Below are 20,415 nucleotides of genomic sequence, written 5' to 3'. Positions count from 1 at the left end.
GCTTACTTGATTTAAAAGAAAAATAAACCCAGCTGTTTGGGTGTTTGGGAAATTTGATGTGTGGGCAAAGCACAGGTGATCCAGTCTAGTATTCATGTCAGCTCCCTTCTTGCACTGCATCCCACACTCCACCGCCATCACTTAACTGGCTGTAGAGGGTTATTTCAGTTGCACATGAATTGTGCCATGGACACACTCAGAATAGCCCAGAGGTTATTAATACAAAGTTTATTGGCTCAGGTGCAGCGCTGCATAAACAAGGTTAAACAGCTTTCAGTGTTGATTCAGATCTGGAAGTAGTTTAGCCATTTTTATGTGATCTGGAACATGAATAAGCTCTACTGATCCAAGCCAGCTCCACACACTGTATATCTGGACCATGGTACAAAACCAGGAAAACTCAGAAGCGCAACACCGGCACCTCTAACTTCATGGAGCCACGTTGGATTCAGCAAGCTCCTCATCAGGAAGGTCCTTCTTGATCCAATCTGGTGCCACAACTATGTACTCAAATGTGCAACACTTTCTTGCCATCCAGCTCATGAGGAATCCCAAGCACTGGAAAAAAAGCAGAGCAGACCCACCTGAGCTCTTTAAGGAGGGAGCCTCAGGACTCAGCCGAAGCTGGTAAACTGTGCTGGATCCACAGTGTGCAGAACCAGTCAGGCACCTCTGGAACACAGGAATCTTCAGGGTGTCCTGTGCCATTCATCCATCTGTGTGAGAGCACTTCAAGTTCTCTCAGCTTCGCATTAATCTGAACAACGAAGCAACTGAACTGCTGTTGCTGTTGAAGAAAATACGAAAACCTCAGTACTGGTTATACAATGAATGTCAAGAAATAAAAATTAACATGCTGTGATACAAAACCATGATCATAATCTGAAATTCATCTCTTCCAAAAACCAAGGCAAGAAGTCTCACAGCATGTCTGGAAAGCTAGTAATCCAACTCCCAGCAGAAATACATGCACTGACTTCCGACAGTTCTTAAGAAGATAAACTGACTTGCTGTGACTCACACCCAGCAGCACAAAACCTAACAAACATTCGAAGGTTAGCTGCGCTGAGGTGTGAATCTTGCTGACCCAGGTCCTGCAGTCACACAAACACCTCTTGGTAGCTGTAGTTCAGAAAAGAGATGCTATGCCATAGACTGAAAAGGAACTTCAGTAGACAGACCATCGAGCAGCAGTATTCCAACAGAATATTAGGGGGGTTTATAAATATACACACATGCACGGACAAAATATACATATATCAAATTACATATAACCTAATGTGACTACTTACCAGAAGAATGCCATCTCCTGTAAACTAAAACTTGCACTGGATTTAACCTTGTCCTACATACTGCATAGATAAAGCAATTCCTCTTATTTTTCATACATATTCTAGTCAGTTATTTATACAGCCTGCATAGCACGCAATTTTTAGAGAGAGGCCTTTGGATAAACTAGAAGGCAGAAATACTAGGCTTGCTTCATTCACTGAATATGATTTAAATTGACGTGTCAGGATTTTTTGACTTCTATGCAAAATGATCTACCTCTCCATGATTCCTTGTGATTGGGATACTGCTTAACAAGACTATTGACTGTTTAGCAATGAGAATTAAATTCTCAAGCCAACTAAAATCTACTTAGATGTTCTTAACCAATTATGCACTGATTAACTCTGGAGCCCCAGCCAGGTATCCAAGGTGATAGAACGCTACAAGAACACAGAGGAAACAATGCTGAGATGCTGCAGAATGATGTAGGATGGGATGCTTTAGGAAGGATGAAAGGAGATTTAGGAGACTTAGCCTTGAAAAACATCTACAGGCTCCACTCTGTTTTCCTCATAGCTCTACAGCGAAGAATTGTATGCACTGAGGTGGAGAGTGACAGATGTCTGATAAACTCCAGCAATACCAGCCTGGCTGTCAGGCACCGAGGGACTTGTTGCCAATCATTATAAGCTTAAACACCACTATAAGTACTAGTTGCACCGAACCTAAGGCACAAAGGAGCACAGCTAAAATTCTGCTTTTTCGCCAACATATCCAAACAGAAAAATATTAGGAAAATATTAGGAGATAATCTTGATATTTAATCTGTCAATATGCCTTGGAATTATCACGCAGATAAGGGGAGCACAGGGGATTGGTTCAGGCTCAGAATTAATGACCAAAAGAACTAGAAACACTTTAGAAGGGAAAATTCATACTCTGTACATAACCATGGCGTGTGCAGATATTTCAGTCACGTAGATCTTCTGTGCAACTGTGATGGGACTTTCACAGCTAGATGAAAGAAATATCAAGTTTTGCAATAGTGATCAAAGAATGGATATAACGTAATATCCATCTTCATTTGGCTGTCCCTGTATACTTCCCAAGACATCAACCTGAGGCCATATTTGCAGGATAGCTTTCCTCCAAATACAGCAGCAGACTACATTATAGGCTTTATACACATAAAATGCTGACTGGACACTTCTGCTACACAGAGTATCATTTATTATCAGAAAGCCCTGGGGAACAAAGCACGTCCCTTGATTAATATGAATTTCTTAAAGCTGCCGTTAGGGCTTTGTTTCTTAAAAATATGCAAATGAGTACGTCTAAAAATCTCTCAAATGCCAAACGTTAGAAGATGATTATTGAAGAAATCTGACTCTTATCAGGAGGCTAAATGGTATCAGAAACTATTTAGCTAAACTCGCATTTAAATTGAAGAACATGATTTCTTGGTGTGATTCCATCTGAAGAGAGAAGTTAAGCCCCACATATATGACAAATGCTGATTTCAGTAAGCCAGATGAACAGTCTAAAGTCAGTTTCATAGTAATAAATGAAAAATAGAGCACGGGAATTGAGAATTGAGGTTCCTAGGATTATTCCTCTTCTGCTGTTGTAACTATACTCCTACCATCTACTGACTGCTGCAAGAGTTGTATTTAATTTTTTCAAAACTTTAAATATGCTCTCTACACCAGCAACCTGTGATTTAATATAGTTCTGTTTAGCATAATACCATTTTCTTCTAACACTCTGAAGCGTCCTAACTTCGCGATATTTCACTGCAGATACAGCTTTAGATATGTTCATATGAGCTAAATTAAACCATTATTCTGGCTCTGGCACGTTGTAAGATACAACAAAGAGCCAGCAGGAGGAGGAGGAAGATGCTGACAAAAAAAATCCGTCTAAGCAAATCATTGTTAATTATTCTATTGAAGGCCTGAAGATCAATCAGCACAATTCAGTAGCGAGAAATGTCTTTTTTTTAATTGGGGGGAAAAAAAAAAAAAAGCTCTGTAGTATTTCTCTGCCGTTTCTAATTTCTTGCAGCAGTTAAAAGACTGATCTGATCAAATTAATATATTTTTTCTTTTTACTCATCTGCTTTACATTAAAATAGACTTTCCAAGCGAAAATTAAGAATTGTCTTTTGCGGCAGAGGAATTTCACCATGAAAAATACACAGATAAAGGACATGGTAAAGGGGGAAAATTCTCACATGAACAACATCACAGAAGAAAGTCTGGGGGCAAAACAAGGGAGATTTGTATATAGAAATAATTTCAAATTACCCTATAATCTTCTTGTCGCCTTGATGGGACACTCCACAAAAGGAATCAAGGAGGCGGCAAGGCCAGGTAACTTCAGGAAAAAACATTCTGTATTTAAGGAAAATGTGGAAAAAGGCAGAGCAGCTTTCCAGCCTAGCAAATAAACAGCACTTTCAGTTTAGCCAATGGAAGAGAGTAGACTGGGTTGGCTCTGCAACAACAAACAAGACAAAGAAGGGGAAGAGCAACAGAGAGCCCCAAGAAAGAAAATTGAAATTTCAACCTTTTTATTCCTGTGATGGAGTAGCAAGAAGATAACTTTGTGTTCATGGGACTGAACAAGAAAAAGTGGAAAGTTTAAGACAAGGAGATGGTTAGTTGCAATTTCATGGTGGGTTATAGCAATAATAGCAATTACCCTTGCTGCTACCAAATTCTGTTGCAAAACAGCACAATCTACCGGGGGAAGCCTACAGGAAACTCCTGATAAACATATTCCCTTAATGTTTCCAACTGCTTCAGTGACTTTTTCGTGCTCCATGGGAACCCTTTCCCTCCTGAGAAAACTAATGAAAGTAGTTTCATACAGCTTGCTTATTGTTGGCAGCTGTCAATGGTTACCTTCCTTTTTTCTTTTCCAAACTGTAAGTAAATAGTCAATAGTAAGTAAGTAGTCATAATTAAACAAAAGACCCGGTGCATAAAGCAAGAGCATGCTGAAGTCAACAGGGACACATAAGGGTAACCAAAAGAATGCAGCTCACAGTGCAATTATGGAACCACCAGGACTGATGTAGAATCAGGTCTAAAATATCTGGATCCTATTCCTGAACTCATTCTTTGCAATTTTCTTAGATATTCATATTTCTATGAAAATCTGACTGATGGGGTGCAACACCATCTTTTCTGAATCATCTTCATAAATAGTTATTAGTTACTCAATTTGGGGGGTTTATATCATCAAATATCAACCTAAGTGCTAATTCACTAATGGTTTTACAGAAAACGCAAATTAAGCAGCTTTTTTAATGCATTACTGATCAGTAGTATTGTTGGTATTTAATGTTATTTCTCCATGCATCTGATTAGTAGAAAGCAAGAAAACCATCTCCCTATCGTGGACAAGCCAATGATTGTGCCAGACACGTTTGCCACTTGCTCCAAAAGCAGTGTTTTATTGTCACAGAACAATTCTAATAGCTAAATACAATCCAAAAACCTCAGGTATTTACAAAGATTAGAAGACCAAATATAGTTATAATAGCATAAAATAAAGCTTTTCTAAGGCACAGTCATATTCTGATCAACACAGGCGAGGAAGTATTTTTCTATTGAAATTTATCGTATTCTTCCACTGAAGCAACTGGTACCAAATGCTAGTGGTGGAGGTAGAGATGGAGATTTTGATGCTCTAGAAGGCCATGGAGTCCTTCACCATATGGCAATCCCTGGTAACAGGAGGCCTGACAGGGGCAGCAGCTGTTGTCATTCTCCATACAACAACTGCAGCTTTTTCAAGCACTCACACATGCTTTCTACTTTCATACAACAACAGAAGTGTTTGGGATGGAAGGGACCTTAAAGCTCATCCAGTTCCAACCCCCCGCCACAGGCAGGGACACCTTCCCCTAGACCAGGTTGCTCAATGCCCCATCCAACCTGGCCTCAAACACTGCCAGGGATGGGGCAACTTTCTGTAAGTTCCCCACCTTCTTACCACACCTCTTTCCCGAAGCCCATGCGCTCATCTCCTTCCTTTCCTCGTCACGCGGGCCCAAGGGCCCTGACCCGAGCACAGCTATTGCACACCCCATGGCTGCCGCAGCTGCCCATTCCCGGCACGGGGTGGCCGGCGCCCCGTCAGCGGTGTCTGTGCCACCCCGAGGGGCTCACCTCCCGAGCCCCCTCATTCTTAGGTCTCCCTCCCCCCAGAGAGGCCCTTTCGCCCCCCGGGCACACGAGGCCGGGCAGCCGCGCCTCGCATCCAGCGCTGCCCTGCCTTCAGCAGTTATTTGCCCTCAGTGCAGCTGACGGCACCGTCGCACCGCCCGGCGGGCACAGAGCCCCCGGCTTCCCGCACTCGGCAAGCGCGGGAAGGCGGGCGAGGAGCCAGCCCTCCCTTAGGGGCACCGCGTTCCCGGCAGCGCAGCTGACCCGGGTCACGGCACCGCGGGGCCCGCCCGGCCGGAGCCCGCCCGTGCCTCTTCCCGTAACCGCGGCCCGGCGGCGGCTGCTGCAGGGAACCGAAAAGGGGGGACCCCCCGCGCATGCGCACACCGCCCCGCGCCAAGCGCGCCCCCGCCCCTCGCGCTCTGCCGAGCACGCCGCCGCGCCGCCGGCCAATAGCGAGAGAGCGCGCACCAGCCGCGCAGTGACATCACAGCGCCGAACCCGCCTCTCCAGCCCTCCGCCCGGCTCCCAATGAAAGGGAACGTAAACCGGGGGCTCTGCCCCGCCCTTCGTGACGTCGGAGCCACCGCCTCCCTCCCCTGCACCGACCGGGAGGCGGAACCAATCAGAGCCCGTCTACCGCCCTAGCCCCGCCCCGCCCGCGCAGTGACCTCACGGCATCTCCTTCGGCGGCGGAGACGTGCAGCCAATCAGCGGCGCAGGAGGCCGTGCGAGGCCCCCGCCCCCCCGGCCGTAATCCCCTCCCGTCACCGTCCCCGTCCCCTTTTCTCCTCTCTCCCCCCCTCCCCGAGCGCCTGGCGGCGGCGGGCAGCGGCGCAGCCCAGTCGTGTCCGTCCGTGCGGGCGGCGGCGCCTCCGCGGGCTCGGCGACATGGAGTGCGCTGCGGCGGGGGCCGAGTTCAACATCCTCCTCGCCACCGACTCCTACAAGGTGGGCGCGGGGACGGCGGGCGGGCGGGAGCGGGTCACCTCCGCGGGCGCTCTGGTGCCGCCGCACCGGACCTGCCGGGCCTGGCGCCGGGCGCTCCGCACGCAGGGCGCCGGGCCGGCCCCGCCGCCACCGCCTCCCTCACCCTGCCCGCCTGGCCGGAGCTGGGAGCCCCGCAGCCCCCGAGGTGTGAGAAGGGGTGCCCAGCCTCGGGGGGGCGCGGAGGCCTGGCCGGGGGCTGACCCTGCAGCCCCGCGCTGCGGAGCGGGCGGCCGAGCCCGCTTCCCCGCCGGGGTCCCCGGGGCCGCGCTGCCGGGGGGGCGCCGGCGGCGGCAGGGCGAGAAAAGAAAGTGAAAGCGGGCGGGGCGGGTGCGGAGCAGGGCGGGCAGGGTGCGAGGGGCGGCCATGGCGAGGGGCGGGGTGCCCGCCCCGCCGAGCATCCCGCGGCCGCCGCCGTGCTGCCCTCCCGCCGAGGCTGGGAGCGGGCGCACGTGTTGCCGCGGTAGGAGGGCGGAGGCGAGCGGAGCTGTTACTCTTCCCTGTCTCGTTTCTCCCGCTCTGCCCCGCTCGGGGGGTGGGGCGGTGCGCGGGCTGCCCGCTGCCTGCGGTCCTGCGTCGGGCTGTGATGCAGAGTGCTCTGAGTAACCGACTGACTTGGAATGTGTATTTCCTAGTCCTCTGCTTAGTTTGTGGTCATTGCAGTGTCACACTTGCGGGGCAAGGTGTTCATTCAGAGTAGGGAATCCTGCTTCACAATCCTCCCTGCGTTCCATGGGGTCACTTGAAAATCGCGGTGCTTGATAGCAAAGGCCAAGTGCAGGTGCGCCGTCCGTGCTCTGATCCGGTGATTTCTGACCCAGAAGCTCTCGACATGCCTCACAACATGACTATGTCCAGGCCCAAGTCCTCCTCCTGTGCAGTGTTGCGTTAGTGTATATAAACAGCTTCTAGACACTAGGCAGAGCCAGCGTGTGACTCCAGAAGTCTGGTTGTAGAGATGTGCTCTGTGTCTCCTAGACTAGAAGACTTTGTTTTCCTTCAGGAGCTGTATTGCCGTGTCGAAGAGGTTGTTGGTGCCCTAAACAAAACTACAATGATAGTGCTGATTATCATTATAAAGCATTTATTATGTTAGAGCTCTTTAGGGATTTGACCACTCTGATGGATGCCGGAGAGAGACTGTTCGTTAGGGACTGTAGTGATTCGACAAGGCGTGATGGGTTCAAACTTAAACAGGGGAGATTTAGGTTAGATACAAGGAAGAAATTTTTCACTGTGAGAGTGGTGAGACACTGGCATAGGCTGCCCAAGGAAGTTGTGAATGCTCCATCCCTGGAAGTGTTCAAGGCCAGGTTGGATGGGGCCTTGAGCAACCTGGTCCAGTGGAAGGTGTCCCTGCCCATGGCACGGGGTTGGAACTAGATAATCTGAAGATTTTTCCAGCCCAAATCATTCTATGATTCTGTGGGTTTCCAGGATGAAGGTACTTCTAGATAGAAGAGTTTAAAAAGCAAATACACTGTTACAGCCAGGTCTTGTTACTGGCTAATGACTGAAGTACAAGCCTCAGTGTGTACTCCGTTCCTGACTTGTGCTGTTGTACCTTTCCCAGCTCCTTTGTCATATTATTATGATTATTATATGATGTTACATAAAGGTGCTCTTTTTGTAAAGAAATGAGTAGCATTTATTGTTGCTGTTAGTGGGAAGGTGTGTTGGAAGACACTGATAAATCTTAGAGCAGCTCAGTCAGAGCATTGTAATGCTGCTGTTGAGGGCTCACAAAACTGCTTCTTTCATTAAGGGCTTAAGTGATAGTTATCAAACTTATTCAAATATGGAAGATCCACTTCCATGTCTGAGACTAATCACATTAAATACTGTAGGCCTGTGTTTAAACGGTATCTATTTAAATCTAATTTGCACACTGCTACTTCTAAATTCACTGGGTCTGCTCTAGGATTAGTGGTGGTGAGGAGCACTGGAGTGACAGATGACCAGTTTGCTTCTGGTTTGTTTGCTCTTTCATAGGAAAGATGATGTGGTAACGTTCCAGGAGTGGTGGAAATCTTAAAGAGGTCACGTAAAGGCCTCAGGTTGGGTTGGGGTTTTTTTTTTCAGTTTAAAACTGAGTTTGGATGAGGTTTTCTGTGGCAGCTAGGAGCATTTTGTGTTATACTAAAAACAGTTGGAATTATCTACTTTGCTTTGTCAGGACTACTCAAATTGCCTCTTTTCCTGTAAGCTTTTTTCCCCGATCTTAGGAACTCCAGCTTCTTTGAACAATGCTTAAACAAGTAGCTCCTTTTATCTTGTTAGGTAGCATGAGCAAACATCACTTATCTTCTCCCTGGATGATACTGTCATTTCCTAGTCAATGAAACCCCCTCAGTGAGAGCACTTTCATTAACAATTGCACTAAAATATCTGGTAGTTGCAACATGAAGCTTTTCACAGGAGTTACCAAACACTCTTCCTAGCAATCAAACGTGAGAATTGATCTTGTGTGGTTTTTTTCCTTTGGGTATTTCTGCACTATCCACGATTGTAGCACCTGCTTGTGTGCAGTGCTGTCCACAAATAACATTCAGACATGACAAAAAACATGTATCAGTACAGAAGCTTACTTGGTAATACTATTGCAGTAGATGCCGATCCATACACACTGATGTTGGTGACAAAAGTCATGTGGAAATAAACAGCTCGGGGTAGGGGAATATAAATGTGCAGACTGCCTTAACCAGTACAGCCCTAGCTCCTCGCTTAGGCAGTTGTCTGTGAGTAAAAATTTCTGGTATCTTGGGGTTGTATCTGTCTCAATTCGTTAGTTTGAGCGTTAGCTCTAGCGTCCCAGTTCTCTGTTGCTACAGCTGGAAATTTGGGGCATAGAGAAAACTGGTTAATGGTTCAGTGCCCGTAAAAATTCAGAAACAAGATAATTTGGTAGGCAAGGATTTGTCTGTTGACAGTTAATCCAGCCTCCCCTCCCTATTTTCCTGTCTGTGCACGTCATAGGACATTTCCTCTTAAGTCATAGAAGATTATCAAATACTCAGTTTCAAAATCTTAAAAGCTGTTCTTGGAAAAACAACTGAGTATCATGCTAATTTCTAGTATACTTGATATTTATATATAGAAACACTTGTTACACACTGGCCACATTACTGAGCTTCTGTTACTTACTGAGTTGTACAAGTGCTCCAGGATTTTGAGGCCAGGCATCAAATGGTGCAGTTTATCTCCAACTTTCATGACAAGATAAAATGTTTTTACATCAGTTAGGTTTTGTTTTCTTCTTCTGTACTTTGTTGCATATTCCTAAACGCCTCCAAATCCCCCAACAGTCTAATTCCTCTTGTGTGCTGGGTATTATATGCCGTCCCCTCAGAGTCTCAGCATGGGCATATGGTACTGTGTGTGTGCATCTTGCTGATAAATAACAGCAGTCTTTTTAATTCTTTGAATCCTAAGGCTTTCAGGAGATATGTCAATGTAATGTTATCTGGGGAACTTAATTGTGTGAATGTCCGCTATAGCAATGAGGCTTTAATAGTAAAGTTTTCTGCTTGTGGCTCAGTATTACTTGGAGCACTTGAAGTCAAAATCGTTGTTGCTAAAGAGCTGCAAGAGGAGATATCAGCAGGCTCCTTGAAGCTCGCTGTTCATGCTGCATGATGTTTTACTCTTGTGTCTATACCAGGAAGTCTGTGCAGTCTTGCCCCTCTGTGACAGCGAGGGTTCTGTTCGTTCATTGTGCTTCCCAAGCAAAAGGGTGCATGCCCTTCAGTTCCTCATTTAGTTTGATGTTGGTGTCATACCAGCTCTCCATTTTCCTTCTCTTTGATTCCCAATGCTCTGTTTATCCCATATTTATTTATTTCTGCCCAGGAAAGAAATCTTCCAGGGTATATGCAAGTCTAAAACTGTTGAAAGGATCAGCTTAGCAGAGCTGTGTTGTTCAGTCACAAGATAGCAGTGACTGGTGTGTACCAGTCTTGGGTTGGATGGACCATGAACTGCATGTAGCTAAAGGCTATCAAAATGAGAACTGAACCTTGTTCTCTAAAGCAATAATAGCTTATTATGCTTTTACCGATGAAATGTGTTACTGTTGCTTGGAATGTTTCGTGATTAAGCTGATAGCTATAGTAAGCTGCCATGCAGTTACCCCATAGGAGGAGCTGACTTGCTATCTAGACTATAAATGAGATCTGTTTCAGAATTCAGTTCTTTCTGGATGCTTCAAGGAAGCCTGAAAGATATGTTTTGACTCTGTATGCCTCGCATTTTGAATTTTAAGTACTTGTCACTTCGAATGACTTCCTTTACTCTGCACGGATGGAGGAGACCACTTACTTCTGAAGCACTTCTCGTGAGTGTGTCATTCCAGGATCTGACAGCCTCTATGTTCTTTGTTTAGAAGGCTAGAGGTATGCAAGGAAGACACATCCATAATCTTAACTTACTGGTTTTGACTACTACTTAATGACTGCAAACTATTCTTTGCAGCAGCCCATATATATATTTTTTTAATTAAAATCTTGTGGTGGTGGTGTGAATGTGACCTCTTACCTCCTGTAATTCTGTCAATGGAAAAGCATCTGGCTCAATGCTCCTCGTAAGAAACAGTCTTCGCTCTATCTAGATTCGTTATCTTCCACATTTTGATTTGCAGTCACATGGTCCTGTTACAAACCCGAGTCATCGTTGCTCTAAAGGAACAGTGCAACAGTACAGAATCCAGTCAATTTTTAAATTAATGGAAAGTAACCTCTTCCAGAATCATTACAGCTTTCATTGTTGAAAAGGTAAATGTCTTACTTTTTTCATGAAGGAACAGGAAACTTGTAGCAGTATGTGAAGTAGTACAGCTGACTATTCACAAATGTGTAAACAGTAAACATAAGGCATTTTGTCACCTTTTTTGATAATCTTGGGTGCAAAACTGTGCTTGTTTTGCCTGGGCTAGAGTTAGTTTTCTCCATGGTAGCTAGTGTGGGGCTGTGGTTTGGATTTGCGCTGGAAACAGTGCTGATAACACAGGGGTGTTTTAGCTAGTGCTGAGCAGTGCTTACACAGAGCCAAGGCCTTTTCTGCTCCTCACATCACCCCACCAGCGAGCAGGCTGGGGGTGTACAAGGAGCTGGGAGGGGACACAGACAGGACAGCTGACCCCACCTGACCCCAGGGATATCCCACAGCTTATGGAGTCATGCTCAGCATGTAAAGCTGGGGAAGAAGGAGGAAGGGGGGGACATTGGGAGTGATGGTGTTTGTCTTCCCAAGTAACCATTCTGTGTGAGGGAGCCCTGCTGTCCTGGAGATGGCTGAACATCTGCCTGCCCATAGGAGGTGGTGAATGAATTCCTTCTTTTGCTTTGCTTGTGCAGCTTTTGCTTTACCTGTTAAACTGCCTTTATCTCAACCCACGAGTTTTCTCACTTTTACTCTTCTAATTCTCTCCCCATTCTAGTGGAGGAGAGTGAGTGAGAGGCCGTGTGGGGCTGGCCTGCTGTCTGGGGTTAAACCATGACAAGAACACACAGTTTTTTAGTGGTAAAAAAATCCATTGTAAAGCATTCCCTTTTGTATTTTCTCAGAGCAATTTAGAATACATTCCGTTCTAGTGCTTACACCTGACCTTGTTTCTTTAAATGAATGTGGATGTGGTCACTTACAGCATCTCTGCTGATAATGTGCAGCTTCCATAGGAATTCAGTTGTTCGTATGTGCTCTCCTTAGTTTTCTTATTACTGACTGTTCTCTCAACTTTTTTTTTTTTTTTGCTCTCCTCTGTTCCTCTTATTTTTCAATACACGTAAGAGATGATGGATGAATTAGAATACGGAGATATTAAAAGTGGTACAACATCAACCTTCAGTCATAACCTGCATTAGCTTATCCCTCTCATCTCATGAGAGCAGATACTTCCCAATATTCTCACTTTAGTTCTTAAACATTATCTTAATCTTCATTTGCTTCACTTATGCGTGTTTAAAAGCAATCTGGAGTCTCTCTAAGGCTACTTTCCTGTGGTAATTTGAAGCTCTCATAATCAAATAGAATCATAGAATAGTTTGGGTTGGAAAGGACCTTGAGATCACCTAGTTCCAACCCCCCATTCCATGGACCGGGACACCTCACCCTAGACCATGTGTCCCAAGGCTCTGTCCAACCTGGCCTTGAACACCTCCAGGGATGGAGCATTCACCACTTCTTTGGGCAACCTGTGCCAGTGCCTCACCACCCTCACAGTAAAGAACTTCTTCCTTATATCTAACCTGAACTTCCCCTGTTTAAGTTTGAACCCATTCCCCCTTGTCCTATTGCTACACTCCCTGATGAAGAGTAAGATTGTTCTGATTCTCAGGTTTGAGGGGTTTTTTATTTTTTTTACTCATTTCAAGTGTCTTGCACTTTACCTGCTGGTGTTGATGCTCTTTTTGTTGAGTTACTAAAGACTGATTCTTCTGATTTTTTCCTCTTTTGTTCAAAGAAGCTTACCATTTAGCCACCCCGACTTTTGATTTGGTTTTCATTTCCACTTTTGTTTGTGGCATGCATTCCCTTTGTGATTGCTTTGAAAGCTACAAAAGCATCCTTGTTGAATATAACTGCTAGTCACAGTTGTGCGGTTTTGTTGGTTTTTGGTTTTTCTTTCCTGAAGGGAGTCAGTGCTACCTAATAATTGCAGTTAGTTATGTCTATGTAGTGAGGTATATCTGATAAAGCATTCCCTTAATTCCTAAGTACCAGTTCATAGAATCATAGAATCAACGAGGCTGGAAAAGACCTTCAAGATCATCAGGTCCAACCGTTGCCTCAGGATTGCCAGGTCTAGTATTAAATCATCTCTTTAGTTCACCAACTAAACCATTGTTGTAAACAATGTTGTTTTCAATATAGGTTATTGGAAACCTTTGCTTTTAACTGCTCCACTGGCTAAACTTTGTAAAGGTTTTGGTAAAGCAAACTTTCAAATCACAGCCTCTTTCCACAGGGTTTTCAAATAACATGTAATACCATGACTGGTGGGGATTTAGAGGTGCTTCTTCGGAGTCTCCCGAGTGTAAATGCTAGAAGCACCACTGCAGTAAAATCATCTAGCTTGGGAAGTTGTATATGGGAGTGAGGATCCTCAGGCCTGACATGCCCCAGCCACTAGCTTACAGGGTCAGGCTTCTTCTGGCTCATCTTCTACCCGTCCCTCTGATTCTTCATGTTTGCAGCTGTACAGTGCCATGCGTTCAGTAGCTGGGTTCTGTACACATTTTGCACTAAAGACTTCTCAAAATGACTCCAGAATATTTGAATACCCTCTTAGTTGAACTGGTATCATCTCTTGTAGAGTTACAGGCAAGATCCTACTGGCTAGATATTTGGCGTTTTGTTTTCTTCACTGTAGACAGGGCTTAGAAGCATCTTTCTAATGCTTCCCGTTAGCACCCATTTGACCTAGGTGAGCACCAGGAATAAACCACCAACAGAGAATTTGGCCATACCTGGCTTCTCATGTCAGACCAGGTTTTCTCATGTTTTCAGATTGTCGAGTTGTATAGATTTAAATAACTTTTTAAAGTCATTTCATTGCAGTCTCTTGTCCAACAAAGCTTGTAGACTATAAGATTATTTGGCTTGTATGCCAAAGGTCTTATTACCTAGCCTATAAAAATGTAGCTTTCATCTCAGTCATCCCTGTTTTGTGATGAAACTTGTTAATTTCCTTCTCTTATTGTTTAACTCTTAATGTTTGGAGTGGTTTTTTTGGATGTCTGATCTAAATGCAGTTTGTGCTTTATGGCTTTTCTCAAATGACTGACTTGATTTAGTTAAGTAGATTTAGTCCTTGTGGAGGGATTCTTTCTCCTGAATATACCTTTATTTGGATTAAATTTAATAAGGAGCTATCACAACTGGAATAAAAGTGTTCTGCTTCAGTCATAGTATATAACCTTGTTGTAGGTGGTTGTTCAAAGGTTGTCATGCTTTTTGTAGACAAAACCTAAACCACAGCCTTTGAACTAAATATCAAAAGGCTTTTGAAGATATTTTTGGTGTTTCATTTTCTCATAAGGGTCTCTTCATCCCAGTAGGGACTTTTGTTTGTGGGTCTTTGGTTGGTTTTCTATTTGTTCGTTTGTTTTCTGTAGAGAAGGTTTCCTATTGACTTCATAGCCACTCCTACTTATTAAGAGCCCGTCTGTACAAGTCCTGTTTCTGTCATCCCCTAACTGAAAGCATAGATTTATCAATACCGTCTCGATCTGTAAGTCACAGAAAATACATTTCAAAATCATGTGTTGCCACTGGTTTGTTCTTTCCACTCTTTAGAATACAGAAAGATGCAAAACTTCATCTGACAACAAGGAAAGCCTAGGCATTTTTTTTGAGCATAGTGTTCATTGCCCAAGTGCCTTGTGGTGGTGTGTCAGTTTGGGGTTTTTTGTTTGTTTGATTGGTTGGTTTGTTTTCAGTGGCATTCTTTGTGTCTCCTGTGAGCTATTCCCACTCCCTACAGCTTGATCTTTTGGGAATTTTGTTACATGCCAAACCTCCTAAGCATCACTATGGTGGATGGGTATTATTTCCCCATGTCCTAGTAGTCCAGAAATGCCAGCTAGCGGTCAGAGCAGCCTTGATGTTTTATGGGCAGATGCTCCAGCTAGGAGAGAGCTTGGAAGCAAGACAGATGGCCAGATAAGTGGAAGGGGTTGTAGGTCTTGTGGTTAACTTCTCCCATACCTACACAGCATGCCTAGAGCAAGCAGTGCTTGAAAAGCGTGGTACTTCAAGTTTTTGATCATGTCTTTAAATACTGAGTAGTCTGTGAGAAGCCTCGCAGACACCCAAAGAGTGTTTCAGCTTTATAGATAAAATTAACTGCATTGTGGAATATAAAAAGCAGCACAAGTTGTTTAAAATTACAGATGTAAAGTCTGCTTAGATGTAAATATCTTAATTGCCAGGGGTGCGCATTTTTCACTGTTTAAATAGATTCTAATGTGTGAAGAATATAATTGAATCTTATGCATATAACTTGTAAAATTAGTTCATTATCTCTTTCAAGGGCTTGAAGCAATTTAATTGATAAAATGACATTTCTGTCGGGCACAAAATGTTTGTTTATGTTTAAATCCCTAGAAATAACTATTTTCTGGACACTACCCAGTATATATTTTCAGGCTAAGATGTAATCTCATGTCAGAATAATTAGCTAAACCTGTGATTTAATGTTTTATGAACTTGAGTGGAGTTTTTTTAGGTTGAAGCTGCCAGCAAGGTAGTCTGGAGGAACTGTTTCCTCAGGTATGCTACATAAAGGATAAATCTGGCTGTTAGCATTCCAGCCTGATTTCAGACCTCCAGTTCTGATTTGCAGCCAGAGCACTGTGTTTTGTGATCATGTTTCAAAGCAGAGCTAGAATGGGAGGTCCCTGGAAAAGCCTGTCTTTAAACACCACAGGAAAATGTCTATGCAGTACACCTTAAGCTAATTTGGAACTGTAACCCGTTGGATAGGGAGAAGCATTTAGCTGGAGGAATGTCTTTGAACTGCAAAAGTCAAACACTTTTTTTCCTTTTTTTTTTTTTTTTTTTTTTTTTAAAGATGAATCTAAGATCATGCAAATTTTCATTATAATACAGGTGTTGGCTTCAGCAACCTGCCCAGAGTTAGTAAGTTGGATAATTAAACTTTTTTAAAGAAACCCAAGTAGGCAGTCACACACAGATGTATTTTCTTTGTTTTGCTTGAACTGTTGAGGTGGGAACAACAGCATTACATTGGTTTGCTGTATAGCTTGACACAAGGAATTCAGGTACTGGTTTGGGGAATTGTTCCTGGGATGTCTGCTATGTACACTTGAAGCTGGTGGGCTCTGTGTTTAGTGTTTACTCTGAAATCATAAAGATGTAGCATGCCAGTAGGATGAAGAATGGAAATAAACAGAGTTCCCAGGTGGTACAAGCAAATCATGAGGAAGCACCAACTGAAAGTCCAGTCCTAGTCATAAAAAAGAACAAGATTTTTCATACTGTTGCTGTGACTTCCTGAAGTGGCAACAGTGCAAACAGAACAAGGAGTTTCTCCTCTTTGTGCCTTACTGGGAATGAACCTTCTAATGTTTTGTTACGTGTCATTTTTCTGGGAGTCCATTTAATAATAATTTTTGTAAGGGGGTTGTGTGTGTGTGTGTGTTCATATTCCTATTAGTTAGAAAGACATGTCAAACAGCATATTCTTTACTGCTCCACAATAACGGGGGTGAAGGGAAGTTGGGGGGGGGGGGGGTGTGTGTGTTTTGTTTGAGTTTTATTGGTGTTTTTTCCCTTTAAACATGATGATATCCTGAAAAGAGTTTTCTGTGAGCTGGCAGTGTGATTTACTTTTTTGGAAGCTCTGCACAGAACTAGGAAAGGACATGTTATAATTTGCGGAGTGAGTCATTTACTAATAACTAGAACTAAATCTAAAAGCCAATGTTTGTCTTCGGGTCTAACAGTGCTACTCTTAAGCATTCTGCTTTTGAATGGCAGTGACATTGGAACAGAATAGGTTTGTGCTCCATTACATGCCTATGTTGCAGTGCTTTGCTTGAAGTAAAGGCAGAAAACTTGCAATGACAAGATTGGGGTTTATTTGATTGGTCTGGAAAACCTCATATAAGTAAAGACAGTGGAAAGACCAGTGCCCAGTGCTGCTCCTAAAATCCTCGCCAGTGTCTTTTCCAGGTAATCAAAGCCAAGTTATCAGGGGAGTGGAAGACCTGACTGTGAAGATTACTCTAGGAGGAAAGGTTTGACAGAAGCAAAGAATAAGATAGGGAAGACAGTCTTTGGAACTGAAAATTGAAGGCAGCTAAAAAAGGGGAATTCCTCTAAACACTTAATGTGTACAATGTGCATGGATAAATAGTAATAGTCCAGAAGGGATGGGAGTTACTGTAAGCTTTAATGTACAAATATAATTTCTCTTGTGCTTTGTAGTGATGTTTTGAGCTCTTACTGAAGTTTTTCTTAATGTAGGTTACACACTACAAGCAATATCCACCTAATACAAGCAAAGTATATTCCTACTTTGAATGTCGTGAAAAGAAGACTGAAAATTCCAAATTAAGGAAAGTGAAATACGAAGAAACGGTTTTTTATGGTTTGCAGTACATTCTGAATAAATACTTAAAAGGTAACTGTCTCAAATTCCAGTAAAACTTTACCTGTAAATAAGTATCTTAATTTTTCCTCAACCCTGGAGTCTTATAGTTGAAGTAATTCCAGATTATCTTGGTACAGTGTAGGTAGTGACATGTGTAAGATCTGATTTATGATTCTGAAAATGATATGTCCCCCCTCATAAAATGATATTGACTTCTTTATTCAGACGTCTCTTAACTATGTATGTTTATGCCTGTGGTTTATTAAAAATGAAGAGGTGTTCGCATCCATCCCAGCTTCAGTGGGCTAAGTTGAAATGAATGGAAGTAGAGCAAGACTGTGCGTAGAATCACATGGAGATAGAAAGATTCAAGGAAAAATACATTTTGTATTTTAAACAGAAACATCAGTCTGTATTTTATTTACTGTGTAAACTAATAATGGTTTTAATTTCCCTTAAATTTTGGTTGCCACTCTGCTTAGATCATTGAGTACGGCAGGTACATGTCAAAGTGTTTTCAATATTGGCAATTGTAAGAGTAACATCTGAAAATTCCTTGGGGCCATTTAAGATTTTGTTTGCTTTTTTTGCATTATGTGCAAATATCACCTGTTCCGACCTAAATACAAGTTGCCTTCTGCCAAGCTTCAGAAGGAAAACTTCAGTCATATGTTTTAATATCATTATCTTGATCCAGAGTCCATAAATAACTCTGCCAATTCCACCAAAGATTGGAATTCCACTAAAATCAAAACACTCAATAATCTTGTCTCATTTCTCTAAGGATTATTTTCTAATGCTTGCAGTAGATGTTTGGTCCTACAGCAGTAGCAATGCTCATTCAAACAATGTGGTTAATCTGTCAGTTCCTATCGAAAGGTGGTTACAACCAAAGACTGGTTGTAAGACCTCTCCATGGGGATTCTCCCTGGAGCAGCATAGCTTAACCCTTGTGCTAGTCTGGTTATGTCTTGTTGCATGTGCCAACTTGCACAGTCATCACATTCCTGTGGGAAAAACACTGCTACTAAAACTCGTGACAGGTGTTTAACCATCATAAAAGAGTAATAACCTCAAATTGTTCCTGAGTCACTTGCAAGCCACGAGTGTACTTTATCCTGTTGGTTTCTTAAGCATCCTGATCTATATAATAAAGTAAAATTTGGTTTTAACATGTCAAATGCAGTTTACTAGTTATACTCTTCATGTCTTTTTTGGAGGCAAAGTGACTTTTCTGTGGGTGAAGCTTTTGATTATTTAGTTTATAAATTGATGGATATCCTAAGTTTCTAAGCTTTCATCTGTTTCTAAAACTACAGGTAAAGTGGTGACCAAAGAGAAAATCAAGGAAGCCAAAGAAGTATATAGGGAGCATTTTCAAGATGATGTCTTCAATGAAAAGGGATGGAACTATATTCTGGAGGTAAAAATTCATGAAAATAGTATGAGATCATCAAGAAGGATTTGTGAATCAACTGTAGAGCAGTCTCTCATTTTAATGATAGTAAAGACTGGATAAATTTAGCTTTTTATGTCTAGTGTACAGGGAGCAGCAGCTGTCAAAGAGTAATCATGTAATTGTAATTCCTTAGAGAAAAGTAATTTTCATCCTTTCAGATGCCAAATATGGCTTTGTAGGTAATAAGGATTTATGGTTGCCGTCAGCCAGCTAGTATAGAGAGGGCTTGTTGCCAAGTCTCCATATGTATTACAGTGCTTAGTGGTTGCTTGCATCATTTACATTACTTTCTGTACTTAATCATAACGGTTTTTATTCTAATGCAGGAAGCATTACAGCTTCTTGCATGTGTAAATACTTCCAGAAAATGCATATTTTGTTCAATTGTTTCCTAAAATTTTCAAATATTTAAGTTAAACTTTATTGCAAAGTACAACGCTAGAGCACTTCTGACACAGAAATCATTCAAATTAAGTCTTTCCACAATTATCCTCTTTCCCTTTTGTTTCAAAAGGTGTCAGTCTTCAAGTAGTTGCAAACATCTCTGTAAAAGCAGCAGATTCAGCTAATAGCATTCATCGAAGGTATTCTAATCTCTGCAGATTAAATGCGAAGTTTCATTGTAGATTCTAGTGCATGGATATTTTTGGCATTTGAAAACACTGTTTTAGTTCTTTGCATTTTTTTTTTTCCCTGGATAATCTGATTGCAATTATTTTGTGGTGGCATCTGTCTTATAACATCTGGATGTCATCTTGCAACCAGGGTGACCATAAAGTGTGCAAGAGAAAAGTGAATTTCAACTAAACGTTGCAAATGGCAGCAAGGTAAATAAGCCTACTGTTTTCTAAGAGGGAGCTATGGAGAGGTTTGTAGAGGACTTGCATCCATTTCAGGTAACTACAGATGTGAATTCAATCTGTGTTTCCTTTTAGGCTATGTTATACGTTGTGAACTGCTCTCATCTGCGTTTAAAGTAATCTTGATCCCTCTTTGACCAAACTGAATTAACACACTTTTAATGCTGCGTGTCTGTCCACACTTGAGGTTTAATTAATTCCGATCAACTTTTGGTTTAGTTAAAAGAAGTCTTCCTGCATACCCCTTGTACAGATTGTTTATTCCTTTGTCAGATTGTCTTGTTAAAATTGTGCATATATATAAACAAATATGATTTTCACTTCTTAGATGCTGGTGGGTCTCAAACGGGAAGTGTATGTATCCTTAGGGTCTTTGTATGGCCATATGCACGCACACAAAGACCCTGCTTCTGCTCAGTGAATTCCTGTTTAATTCACATACCTACCACAGTTTGCTCTCTGGCTCTGTTACCTAACCTGTAGTGTTGGTAAAGTAGAGGGAGCAGTGGCTGTATGAGTGAAGTGCCAAAATGAATTTGAAATGTACAT

At 42.8% G+C, this 20,415-nt stretch overlaps 1 protein-coding gene and 1 long non-coding RNA gene across 3 annotated transcripts in view; one reads left to right on the top strand and one right to left on the bottom strand.

The window, feature by feature from the left end:
* Window positions 1–213: 213 nt before the first annotated feature.
* On the bottom strand, window positions 214–3,545 carry LOC115605286. Its single transcript, XR_003990566.1, has 2 exons — window positions 671–3,545; window positions 214–558 (listed from the first exon to the last, which is right to left on the bottom strand). It is a non-coding gene; the product is annotated as an uncharacterized LOC115605286 (long non-coding RNA).
* A 2,616-nt stretch (window positions 3,546–6,161) lies between these two features.
* NAMPT (nicotinamide phosphoribosyltransferase) overlaps window positions 6,162–20,415 on the top strand; it is a 29,968-nt gene continuing 15,714 nt past the window's right edge. For both annotated transcript variants that reach the window (XM_030479528.1, XM_030479527.1), the window contains exons 1-3: window positions 6,162–6,398; window positions 17,421–17,577; window positions 18,867–18,970. In XM_030479528.1, the coding sequence (XP_030335388.1) occupies window positions 6,339–6,398; window positions 17,421–17,577; window positions 18,867–18,970 (321 nt within the window). In that variant the 5' untranslated portion in view covers window positions 6,162–6,338. The remainder of the gene's footprint in view (window positions 6,399–17,420; window positions 17,578–18,866; window positions 18,971–20,415) is intronic.

Source organism: Strigops habroptila, chromosome 3, assembly GCF_004027225.2.
Source record: "Strigops habroptila isolate Jane chromosome 3, bStrHab1.2.pri, whole genome shotgun sequence".
NCBI classification, from domain to species: Eukaryota; Metazoa; Chordata; class Aves; order Psittaciformes; family Psittacidae; genus Strigops; species Strigops habroptila.
This window is presented reverse-complemented; position numbering and strand designations above follow the sequence as displayed.